The 12882-nt window shown below is 43.5% G+C and overlaps 1 protein-coding gene across 2 annotated transcripts in view; it reads left to right on the top strand.

The window, feature by feature from the left end:
• Positions 1-2766: 2766 nt before the first annotated feature.
• LOC105029822 (diacylglycerol kinase delta) overlaps positions 2767-12882 on the top strand; it is a 94105-nt gene continuing 83989 nt past the window's right edge. For both annotated transcript variants that reach the window (XM_010903359.4, XM_010903358.3), the window contains exon 1: positions 2767-2930. In XM_010903359.4, the coding sequence (XP_010901661.1) occupies positions 2796-2930 (135 nt within the window). In that variant the 5' untranslated portion in view covers positions 2767-2795. The remainder of the gene's footprint in view (positions 2931-12882) is intronic.

Below are 12882 nucleotides of genomic sequence, written 5' to 3'. Positions count from 1 at the left end.
CATTACGTAGCTACTGAAGGTTGTAGCCAGTGAGGTTTTTGTCAATCCTTAACAAATTCTCTTTTGCCACTGGCCGTTTTAACAGCAAATTAGCCATTCGTGAATTACAGTATCTATGAATATAGGTGACGATAACTTACTTTTTTGTCAAGTGAAGAGACGAGAGAATCGTGTAGCCAGCGAAGTGTTTGTCCATCCTGATATCCACCAGAACAATTTTATTTTAGGCATCCTATTATGTAGTTACATAGGGTTGTAGCCAGCAACGTTTTTGTCTGTCCTGAACCTCATAATGCGTTTTGACTGTTACGGGAGGCGAACGCGGGCCCTGTTGTTCGAGAGCACGCGTCTCTAACCACTACGCTATTTAACAAGGAGATGTCAGTCACTCACCCACCCACTCACTCAGTAACACATTCGCTCTTGTAGGCCGGCTCCGCTTATGCGGTCCGTGAAAAAGTCGGGGCTAAATATTATAGAGCTATAAATCCTAAACCCTTTCTCCAATTTGGATGTGAATAACTTCAAATAAAAGTAAAGAGAATGCACTTAAAGCCTATATTAATTACTTAACTGTTACTTGAATACATTTTGGTAAACAGCCAAAATAACAAAAATGTGTCAGTGTCCAATTATTTCCAGACCCAACTGTTAAAGTGGATTGCATCATTAAAGTTATGAGTATGTTCTGAAGGTAATGTGTATATTGATCCTCTGGTACAATTTTGAGATCACTGGTCAGATTTTTGTGAGCACCTGTGACAAGCATGTTGGTAGTTGTGATTGGTGAAGGGGTGGTTTAAGATTCAGTCTTTAAATAAGAAGACAAGGAGGAAATTACTTTGCAAGCTAATGAACCCTTTATCTAGTGAGGAGCCAGAGGATAAATCGATGAGTTGACAAGGAGAAGAATAAGCTATAAGAGGAATCTAGTTGGATCAACAGTGAAGCTTTTTTTTGTTGTGCTTGTAAAGATGGTCCCAGTTTCAACCCTTTCTCACTCTCTTCCTCTCATTTTTTCCCCGTACTTCCTGTTTTGGAACCAGAGACCACATAGTTCAAACTGGCTTCATAATAAGTTCAAGGTCTGGAAGTCTAAAAACATCGCAATTAACAGTCAACTGCCATCAGAATACATTCTAAATAAGAATGGACAATTTGGGCATTGTCTTTATCTTGTTTAATGTGTTTGTAACTGACATGTGCATTGTACGTCTATCTTTTTAAAATTTAAATTCAACTGCAAGTTAAAGTTAATTTCTATGAAAGCTTGTTCTTTACCAGTTTAAAAATTTACTTAAGTTAATGGTGTCTCAGAGTGGACCAGCGTTCTAAGCCGCTGTCTCCAGTGTACATGTACCACTGCAGCATGGGTTAAAATCCGACCCACTGCTCAGTCAGCTAAACCTCTCTGTCCCCATCTTCCCAATGGTTAATTTGAGCACCGTTCAGATTTTCCTCACCTTGTTCTGACAGTATTTTTCACAGATCTGGTCTGCTGCGCATGTCTTATCTTTTTCCATCTCAGTGTTCTCTTTGCACACTAAACAATCTACTAAAAGCAATCAGAGTTCATAAATTTTAGACCATGTAGACTCAGCACTGCCTGACAAGACTGTGGCCCAATCCCAATGTCCACACTCACAGACTCACATACTCGTGAGTGCGTTCCCGATAAGTCGGTGAGGGCCATTGTCAAATCGTCAAGTGCGCGAGGGCTATTTCGCAGACATTTTGAGCCCTTTGTGCTCCCTTTTCGTGAGTCCGCATTTCTGCAGACTTTGCATGAGGGAATTGCCCACAGTTCATAGCGTTGTGATGTGAAACACTGGGGTTACCAGGGAAAGCCCGGAATGCGAGAGAAAAATCCTGGCAAACCCGCCTTGTAAGAGAGGAACGGTAAACTGCACTACATTAACAAGGATTTAAGATGGCACATAGAACACATGAAATCAGAGAAATGTAATCACCTTATTACACACCTAGTATATTCAACTATTTATTTTTGTTTTTGCTTAACAATGCTGTTTTGACCAAAAATAGTACATTGATTATTGACAAATATAGATTGTTATTGACAATTACCTCTTGTCCACTCTGTAGGGCAAGAGCCTGCAAGACGTATAAATCAGGCACTCGGTCTATTAAGTGCCTTGGCCCAGAAGAAAGTAAAAAACGTAAAACAAAATGTCCCAAACCCACAATAGTGTGCAACATGTTTTCAGCGTCGTCAAGGTATGATAAAGAAGCAAAGTGCTGTCCTATTACTATTTATAGCATTTCGAGCCCTTGCAGTCTCTTGCACTCAATCACTTACCAGGTGACGTCAGTTAAGTCTGTGAGGGTTGAGGGCTCAGGGTTTAGGGGGGACATTGGAATTGGGCCTGTGGAAGTTTTACATTTATGTTTTCCGCTATTTCCACCTATTCGTGTCGATTTGCTAAACGGATCCATGTTTTTTGCGCGTCCAAAAGTGTTTTGGGACCTCCTGATTTACAAATTAAGTACTGGATCTTCCTGTCAAATAAAGTATATGATGTCAAACGATTTGATGTGATTGGTAAAAATACCAATTATTTGAACAAAAAAATATAAAAATTTAGCGACCTTTGTAAATTCACCCAATAATATTTGGTATTCAATTTGGTAACAGATTTGATATTTTTGGACCACTTGGTGGCGCAAGTAGCACCGGAGTCTTGTGTTGTCCAGTCTTTACCACTAGAGGACGCAAACTCCCCTTGAATCCATAGTCCGCTCATATTGTATATTATTCCCTGGAGGCGAATGATAGGATGGCGGTGGCAGTCGGAGTCGAGGCCGCGGCGAGATGCCTGGATGAATCTTCGGATAGTGAACAAGAGCAGGAACATGGATCACTGCAGAAATTAATACGCAAAGTTTCAACATCGGGTCAGATAAGAAGCAAGGTAACCAGTCATTTAAACGATAACGTTGCAATTTAATGCAAAATGCGAGCAGACGTTTGGGCAGCGGTTCTCCATCCGCTATGCTAACTGGCTAGTTTGCTAGTTGTGCGAGGCCAGATCTGAAACACCGCAATTTCCTGTCTATAAGTCCGCGAGATGGTGTGCCCGGTCGCACTCGTTGGAAAGAACTAATAATAGCTCGGGCTTTAATCTTGTTATCAGTAGTAGATAACTATCATCAGTACCACATATAACGGTATCATAACTGGATGTTGACCAAATGGTAGCTAACTTGCATCTACACCTTCGTCTAATCAGAACAAGTTCAATTAAAGAACATGAAACCGTAGTTTACTTCTAAATAGTTCCATATGCGTCTACCCAGCTGTTTCATAGCAGGATGATACGCCTCCTCTGGTAGCGAACTACGTTGTAGCTTTTCAGTGTGTAGTACTGTATTACTTCTAGCAGTACTCAATTAGGTTTTGATTCATTCGTCTAGTCACGTCGTTCGCTATTCATAACTAGCATCATGATATATATGTTTTTAGAAGCACTTGCAGTCAAAAACATGTTCTATAATATTAACTTTAGAAAAAATAGCAAGCCGCTAACTTTCGTATATGCAACTAGAGCTTTTGAGAATTTATTGTAAAATGTTCTACTTGTTTTTTATAGTTCATACTAGCAGCTGACTATAGAAGTCCTGGGGAGACATTTAATTGTATATTTAAATTGGTGTTGCTTTTTGAAATCTCACTTATAGGAATAACATTATGACCACTGACAGGTGAAGTGAATAACACTCATTATCATGGCACATGTCAGTGGTTGGGATATTAGGCAGCAAGTGACCATTCTGTCCTCAAAGTTTATGTATTAGAAGCAGGAAAAATGAGCAAGCATAAGGATCTGAGCGACTTTGACAATGGCCAAATTGTGATGGCTATATGACTGGATCAACAAAACTGCAGCCTTTGTGGGGTGTCCCCGGTCTGCAGTGGTCAGTGCCTATCAAAAGTGGTCCAAGGAAGGAAATGCGATAAACAGGGTCATGGGTTGCCAAAGCTCATTGATGCATGTGGGGAGTGAATGCTGGCCTGTGTGGTCCAATCCAACAGACGAGTTACTGTAGCTCAAATTGCTGAAAACGTTAATGCTGGTGCATATGCTTCACTTACCTGGAGAACACATGCCACAAGGATGCACTATGGGAAGTAGGCAAGCCGGCGGAAGCAGTGTGATGCTTTGGGCAATGTTCTGCTGGGAAACCTTGGGTTCTGCAATTCATATGGATGTCACTTTGACACGTACCACCTACCTAAGCTGTCTGTGGCCCTGCCACAAAGCAAAAATGGTTCAGGGATGGTTTGAGGAACATAATGAGTTCAAGGTGTTGACTTGGCCTCCTAATTCCCCAGATCTCAATCCAATCGCGCATCTGTGGGATGTGCTGGACAAACAGGTCCAATCCAAGGAGTCCCCACTTCACAACTAACAGGACTTAAAGGATCTGCTGCTAATGTCTGCCAGACACCACAACAAGCCTTCAGAGGTCTAGTGGAGTCCATGCCTGGACGAGTCAGTGCTGTTTTGGCAGCAAAAGGGGGACCTACACAATATTAAGTGTGTGTGTGTGAGTGTGTACGTACACACACTAGACCATGCATTTTTAAAGAACAAGGAATAAATAAAACATGAATAACAGAAATGTACAGTATCTCACAAAAGTGAGTACACCCCTCATGGTGGTGGGAGTGTCATGGTCTGGGGCTGCCTGAGTGCTGCCGGAACTGGGGAGCTACAGTTCATTGAGGGAACCATTTTCACTTAGGTTGCCAGCGGTTTAGCCATTAATGACTGTGTGTTGAGTTATTTTGGGGACAGCAAATGTACACTGTTATACAAGCTGTACACTCACTACTTTACATTGTAGCAAAATGTCATTTCTTCAGTGTTGGTAGCAGCGCATAGGTAATAAACTGTAGCAGACATTGTGAAGTGGGTGTCTGTGTGTTTGTGCGGTGTCAACGTGTGTTTAACTATTGAAACCATACTGCAAAAATTGGCTATTAACATTTTCTATAACAACATTTATTTATAGTTGGACTTTCATTGTGGAATTGTATGAAAGCAATAGATTGTCTGGATCCTTTCATAAAAATAATAGATTTTCAAATGCATGCACACATTTAATGTACAGGTGGTCTCGGAAATCAAATGAGCTTGAGTTGCAATTTCCATACAAAGCAAATCAGAAGTAGGAACTGTAACCATCAAGTAAAGAAATGCACAACTTCCTCTTGAATGTGTCAAAATCAAACAATGCCTCAAACCTGGCAAGGACAAGCTTTTAACTAGAAAGATTGTTTTTACTTAAAATAATTTGTATATGCTTGTCTCTTAAAAATATTTTCTTAGCTAAATGTATAAAAAGTTTTATCAGTAAACTTAGTAGTCCTGGATTTTGATATTGTGCCTTGTGATATAGTTTGTTGACAGTTACCTTATCACAAATCGAAAAAGTAAAAGAATATATACGTAAAAACAATAACCATCAATGTATTTATTGCTGATTTAAGAATCTAAACTTATAAACATGCATCATAAACAGAACACACAGTGCCATAAGAGGTGACATAAAATCAACAAGGCTTTTATGTTGCATAAAGCCAGGTTGGATTAAAGTAATGGTTTCTAAGGAAACCAACCACTATCACAGAGATTAAGGTCAAAGAAGAAACATTTTGTAGCTACAGTAGCTTCCTCATATTCTGCAATCATCAATTATGGATTGCGCTATTAATTCAGTTTTTAAAAGATTAAATTGTGGAAATTCAACATTTGAAGGATTTAGCAAGTGTGGATGATTGCAGAGACCATCGCTAATTCAGTACATACGATTGTCACCTGAATCCTGACCAGTCTCCCTGCCCCTGCCGCTGAGAAGCATCCCCACAGCATGTTGCTCCCACCACCATGCTGCCCCAGATCTTTGCCACACTATTCTGTATTGGAGGTCTATACAGAGATCTTTGGACTGCATGGCTTGGTTTTTACTGTGACATTCATTGTGGATTGTGGGAGCTTGTATTGTTCGTTGTGTGGGTTTCTAAATCAATAGAATTTGTCCCAGGTGGACTCCAATTAAGTTCTTGAGACACCCGAGGGGTGTACTACATACAGTGGGGAGGACAAGTATTTGATACACTGCTGATTTTGCAGGTTTTCCCACTTACAAAGCATGTAGAAGTCTGTAATTTATCATAGATACTCTTCAACTGTGAGTGACGGAATCTAAAACAAAAATCCAGAAAATCCCATTGTATGATTTTTAATTAATTCGTATTTTATTGCATGACATAAGTATTTGATACATCAGAAAAGCAGAACATAATATTTGGTACAGAAACCTTTGTTTGCAATTACAGAGATCATAAGTTTCCTGTAGTTCTTGACCAGTTTGCAGTTTGCACACACTGCAGCAGGGATTTTAGCCCACTCCTCCATACAGACCTTCTCCAGATCCTTCAGGTTTCGAGGCTGTCGCTGGGCAATACAGATTTTCAGCTCCCTCCAAAGATTTTCTATTGGGTTCAGGTCTGGAGACTGGCCAGGACCTTGAGATGCTTCTTACGGAGCCACTCCTTAGTTGTCCTGGCTGTGTGTTTCGTGTCGTTGTCATGCTGGAAGACCCAGCCACGACCTTACTGAGGGAAGGAGGTTGTTGGCCAAGATCTCGCGATACATGGCCCCATCCATCCTCCCCTCAATACGGTGCAGTCGTCCTGTCCCCTTTTCAGAAAAGCATGCTTTATGGTTGGGATGGTGTTCTATGGGGTTGTACTCATCCTTCTTCTTCCTCCAAACACGGCGAGTGGAGTTTAGACCAAAAAGCTCTATTTTTGTTTCATTAGACCACATTACCTTCTCCCATTCCTCCTCTGGATCATCCAGATGGTCATTGGCAAACTTCAGATGGGCCTGGACATGTGCTGGCTTGAGCAGGGGGACCTTGCGTGCGCTGCAGGATTTTAATCCATGAAGGCGTAGTGTGTTACTAATGGTTTTCTTTGAGACTGTGGTCCCAGCTCTCTTCAGGTCATTGACCAGGTCCTGCCGTGTAGTTCTGGGCTGATCCCTCACCTCCCTCATGATCATTGATGCCCCACGGGGTGAGATCTTGCATGGAGCCCCAGACTGAGGGAGATTGACCATCATCTTGAACTTCTTCCATTTTCTAATAATTGAGCCAACAGTTGTTGCCTTCTCACCAAACTGCTTGCTTATTGTCCTGTATCACATCCCAGCCATGTGCAGGTCTACAATTGTATCCCTGATGTCCTTACACAGCTCTCTGGTCTTGGCCATTGTGGAGAGGTTGGAGTCTGTTTGAGTGTGTGGACAGGTGTCTTTTATACAGGTAACGAGTTCAAATAAGTGCAGTTAATACAGGTAATGAGTAGAGAACAGGAGGGCGAGGGTGTTTTGAGAACATGCAACTCCTCTAGCTTACCCGGATGATGTCTATGAAAGATATTGATTCTCTTCTGAGGGAATTCAGTATATTTGCCGGCTTCTAGGGTCGGACACATTCAATGCCACTCGCTGGTGTAATGCCCTCTGCATGCTTTGCTTTTCAATATTTTGAATGTATTCCATCAGTGATGCTGAACATCTGAGCAAAAATACTGTATGCCATACAGTTTGCAAGGTGGTACTTCTCTCAATAAACTGCTGGCTGCATTTGTTGTTACCTGGCCACTTAACCGTTTGAAAGATCAGAGGCTTTTGATACAATCACAGGTAATTCGCATTACAGTTGTGCTCAAAGGTTTGCATACCCTTGGAGAATTGGTAATATACAACTCTGGAAAAAAAAATTGACCAAAGCAACATTATCAGTTCCTCTGGTTTTACTATTCATGGGTATGTGTTTGAATAAAATGAACAGATTTGGTTTATTCTATAAAATACTGACAACATTACTCTCTAATTCCAAATAAAAATATTGTCAGAGTATTTATGTGTAGAAAATAACAACTGGTCAAAATAAGCAAAAATATATATTCATTTTTCAACAACAAAATTCTAATGTTTTAACTTAGTAAGAATTCAGAAATCAATATTTGGTGGAATAACTATAATAATTAGATTTTTTTTCATCACAGCTTTCATGCGTCTTGGCATGCTCTCCACCAGACTGTCACATTGCTGTTGGGTGACTTTATGCGGCTCCTGGCACAAAAAAGTGTTCGATGGCTTCTGACCATTCATCTTCCTCTTGATCAAAATTCCAGAGGTTTTCAGTGGGGTTCAGGTCTGGAGATTAGGCAGGCCATGACAGGGTCTTGATCTGGTGGTCCTCCATCCACACCTTGATTGACCTGGCTGTGTGGCATGGAGCATTGTCCTGCTGGAAAAAACTATTCTGAGTTTGGGAACATTGACAGAGCAGAAGGAAGCAGGTGTTCTTCCAGGATAACCTTGTACTTGACATGATTATTGCGTCCTTCACAAAGACAAATGTGCCCGATTCCAGCTTTGCTGAAGCATCCCCAGATCATCACCGGTCCTCCACCAAATTTCACAGTGGGTGCGAGACACTGTGGCTTGTAGGCTTCTCCAGATCTCCGTCTAACCACTAGATGACCAGGTGTTGGGCAAAGCTGAAAGTCTGACTCATCAGAGAAGATGACCTTACCAAACTCCTTGAAATAACCACACTCCACTATGGCCAAAACCAAAGAGCTGTCAAAGGACACCAGAAACATAATAGTAGACCTGCACCAGGCTGGGGAGACTGAATCTGCAATTGGTAAGCAGCTTGGTGTGAAGAAATCAACTGTGGGAGCAATTATAAGAAAATGGAAGACATACAAGACCACTGATAATCTCCATCGATCCGGGGCTCCACGCAAGATCTCACCCCGTGGGGTCAAAATTATCACAAGAACAGTGAGCAAAAATCCCAGAACCACACGGGGGGACCTAGTGAAAGACCTGCAGAGAGCTGGGACCAAAGTAACAAAGGCTACCATCAGTAACACACTACGCCGCCAGGGACTCAAATCCTGCAGTGCCAGACGTGTCCCCCTGCTTAAGCCAGTACATGTCCAGGCCCGTCTGAGGTTTGCTAGAGAGCATTTGGATGGTCCAGAAGAGGATTGGGAGAATGTCATATGGTCAGATGAAACCAACATAGAACTTTTTGGTCAAAACTCAACTCGTCGTGTTTGGAGGAGGAAGAATGCTGAGTTGCATCCTAAGAACACCATACCTACTGTGAACCATTGGGGTGGAAACATCATGCTTTGGGGCTGTTTTTCTGCAAAGGGACCAGGACGACTGGCGACTGGGGCCATGTATCGTAAGATTTTGAGTGAAAACCTTCCATCAGCAAGGGCATTGAAGATGAAACGTGGCTGGGTCTTTCAGCATGACAATGATCCCAAACACACCGCCCGGGCAACGAAGGAGTGGCTTCGTAAGAAGCATTTCAAGGTCCTGGAGTGGCCTAGCCAGTCACCAGCTCTCAACCCCATAGAAAATCTTTGGAGGGAGTTAAAAGTCTGTGTTGCCCAGCAACAGCCCCAAAACATCACTGCTCTAGAAGAGATCTGCATTGAGGAATGGGCCAAAATACCAGCAACAGTGTGTGAAAACCTTGTGAAGACTTGCAGAAAACGTTTGACCTCTGTCATTGCCATCCAAGGGTAATATAACAAAGTATTGAGATGAACTTTTGTTATTGACCAAATACTTATTTACCGGAAGTAAGGGATGCCGTCAAGCTGAAGAAGGAGTCCTATCAGGCCTGGTTGGCTTGTGGGACTCCAGAGGCAGCTGACGGGTACCGACAGGCCAAGCGGACTGCAGCCCGGGTGGTTGTGGAGGCAAAAACTCGGGCCTGGGAGGAGTTCGGTGAGGCCATGGAGAAGGACTATCGGCTGGCCTCGAAGAGATTCTGGCAAACCATCCGGCGCCTCAGGAGAGGGAAACAGTGCCCTACCAACGCTGTTTACAGTAGAGGTGGGCAGCTGTTGACCTCGACTGGGGATGTCGTCGGGCGGTGGAAGGAGTACTTCGAGGATCTCCTCAATCCCGCCGTCACGTCTTCCATTGAGGAAGCAGAGGATGAGGGCTCAGAGGTGGACTCGTCCATCACCCGGGCTGAAGTCACCGAGGTGGTTAAGAAACTCCTCGGTGGCAAGGCACCGGGGGTGGATGAGATCCGCCCTGAGTACCTCAAGTCTCTGGATGTTGTGGGGCTGTCTTGGCTGACACGCTTGTGCAACATCGCGTGGCAGTCGGGGACAGTGCCTCTGGGATGGCAGACCGGGGTGGTGGTCCCTCTTTTTAAGAAGGGGGACCGGAGGGTGTGTTCCAACTATAGGGGGATCACACTTCTCAGCCTCCCCGGGAAAGTCTATGCCAGGGTTCTGGAGAGGAGAACACGGCCGATAGTCGAACCTCGGATTCAGGAGGAACAGTGTGGTTTTCGTCCAGGCCGTGGAACACTGGACCAGCTTTATACCCTCTACAGGGTGATGGAGGGTTCATGGGAGTTTGCCCAACCAGTCCACATGTGTTTTGTGGATTTGGAGAAGGCATTCGACTGTGTCCCTCGCGGCATCCTGTGGAGAGTGCTTCGGGAATATGGGGTCCTGGGTCCTTTGCTAAGGGCTGTCAGGTCCCTGTACGACCGAAGCAGGAGCTTGGTCCGCATTGCCGGCAGTAAGTCAGACTTGTTCCCTGTGCATGTTGGACTCCGGCAGGGCTGCCCTTTGTCACCGGTTCTGTTCGTAATTTTTATGGACAGAATTTCTAGGCGCAGCCAGGGGCCGGAGGGTGTCAGGTTTGGGGACCACACGATTTCGTCTCTGCTCTTTGCGGATGATGTTGTCATGTTGGCCCCTTCAAGCCAGGACCTTCAGCATTGACTTGGACGGTTTGCAGCCGAGTGTGAAGCGGTGGGGATGAAAATCAGTACCTCCAAATCCGAGGCCATGGTCCTCAGTCGGAAAAGGGTGGCTTGCCCACTTCAGGTTGGTGGAGAGTGCCTGCCTCAAGTGGAGGAGTTTAAGTATCTAGCGGTCTTGTTCACGAGTGAGGGAAGGATGGAACGGGAGATTGACAGACGGATTGGTGCAGCTTCTGCAGTAATGCGGTTGATGTATCGGTCTGTTGTGGTGAAGAAAGAGCTGAGCCGCAAGGCGAAGCTCTCGATTTACCGGTCAATCTACGTTCCTACTCTCACCTATGGTCATGAGCTTTGGGTCATGACCGAAAGGACAAGATCCCGGATACAGGGGGCCGAAATGAGCTTTCTCCGCAGGGTGGCTGGGCGATCCCTTAGAGATAGGGTGAGAAGCTCGGTCACCCGGGAGGAGCTCAGAGTAGAGCCGCTGCTCCTCCACATCGAGAGGGGTCAGCTGAGGTGGCTTGGGCATCTGTTTCGGATGCCTCCGGAACGCCTTCCTGGGAAGGTGTTCCGGTCCCGTCCCACCGGGAGGAGACCCCGGGGAAGACCTAGGTCACGCTGGAGGGACTATGTCTCCCGGCTGGCCTGGGAACGCCTCGGTGTCCCCCCGGAAGAGCTGGAGGAAGTGTCTGGGGAGAGGGAAGTCTGGGCATCCCTGCTTAGACTGCTGCCCCCGCGACCCGGCCCCGGATAAGCGGAAGATGATGCTATGCTATATTTATTTTCCACCATAATTTACCAATGAATTCATTAAAAATCCTACAATGTGATTTTCTGGATTTATGTTTTAAAATTTTGTCTCTCATAGTTGAAGTGTACCTATGTTGAAAATTACAGGCCTTTCTCATCTTCTTAAGTGGGAGAACTTGCACAATTGGTGGCTGACTAAATAATTTTTTGCCCCACTGTATGTTGACTATAATTGAATTATCCTATTGTTTTCACATATTTAGACTATTTTCTGCCCTTACATCTCAGTCATATTACAAAAATAGAATCTAAGAATTCTACCCTGTCGGCAATGTGCTGCCAGCAATCCTTCTTGGCTTTGTTGGCTGCCACAGTGGTAGTTTTAGCGGTTAACCTTTCTTTAAACTCCTTATATCCTGACATCAATACGCATTCTTTCAGGGAAAAATGTGAAAGAGCCATTATGCAGAAACTCAGCCTTCATTGCCGAACGGTCCCTTTTTAACTCGTTATGTTAACATCAAATCAACTAACCAACATCTTTATCGCCGTCGTAGTACCATTTAACACCAATTTAGGTAATCAGTTTGTCAACCCTGTCTTTTCTTGATAACCCTGAGTTCATTCTGAGTGGGTTAAACTTCATAAAACAGCCCTCTGAAGGATGATTAGAAGACATAGGATGCATCTGAGCTCAATTTGAAACGTCTTGGCAAAGGATTTTAATTGTTATTCTCAGTTAATACATTTCAATAAATTGGCGCACATTTCAAAAAACATTTTTGTTTTGTCATTATGGGTTAATTTGTGTAGATGGATGGGAGAAAAAATATTGTTCATTTACTGTATACATGTTTTCATGTGTGGGTTTTGCCAATTTCAGGTATGTTTGGAATGGAAGTGTTTTCCCAATTATGTCATTACTTGAATGAAGTTTCTAGTGTAAGAAACAGTATTTAGTGTTTTGCAAAGTATTGCAGAATGTCAAATATAGTAAAAAGCAGAACATTTGTTTGTACTTTTGGTGCCTTTGGCATGGTTTCAAAAGTTATGGTTTTGATGCTTTTTGTGTAAGCATTCACTCTCAATGTGTAAGCAATTGGCAAAAACTGACAATAGGATAGACAGTAGAGGCCTATAAAACTAGTGCTGGTTTATTTCCTTCTGGCTGTTGCTTAAACCTCACTGACATTTAAAATGTGCCCCAGTTCTCATCAAAAACAGTAACAGCAAGGAAATGACATACAATATACACCACAAGACTAATAGATGTTGATT

The sequence above is a fragment of the Esox lucius genome, chromosome 1 (assembly GCF_011004845.1).
Source record: "Esox lucius isolate fEsoLuc1 chromosome 1, fEsoLuc1.pri, whole genome shotgun sequence".
NCBI lineage: Eukaryota > Metazoa > Chordata > Actinopteri > Esociformes > Esocidae > Esox > Esox lucius.
Note: the sequence above shows the minus strand (reverse complement) of the source record. Positions and strands in the feature narration are given on the sequence as shown.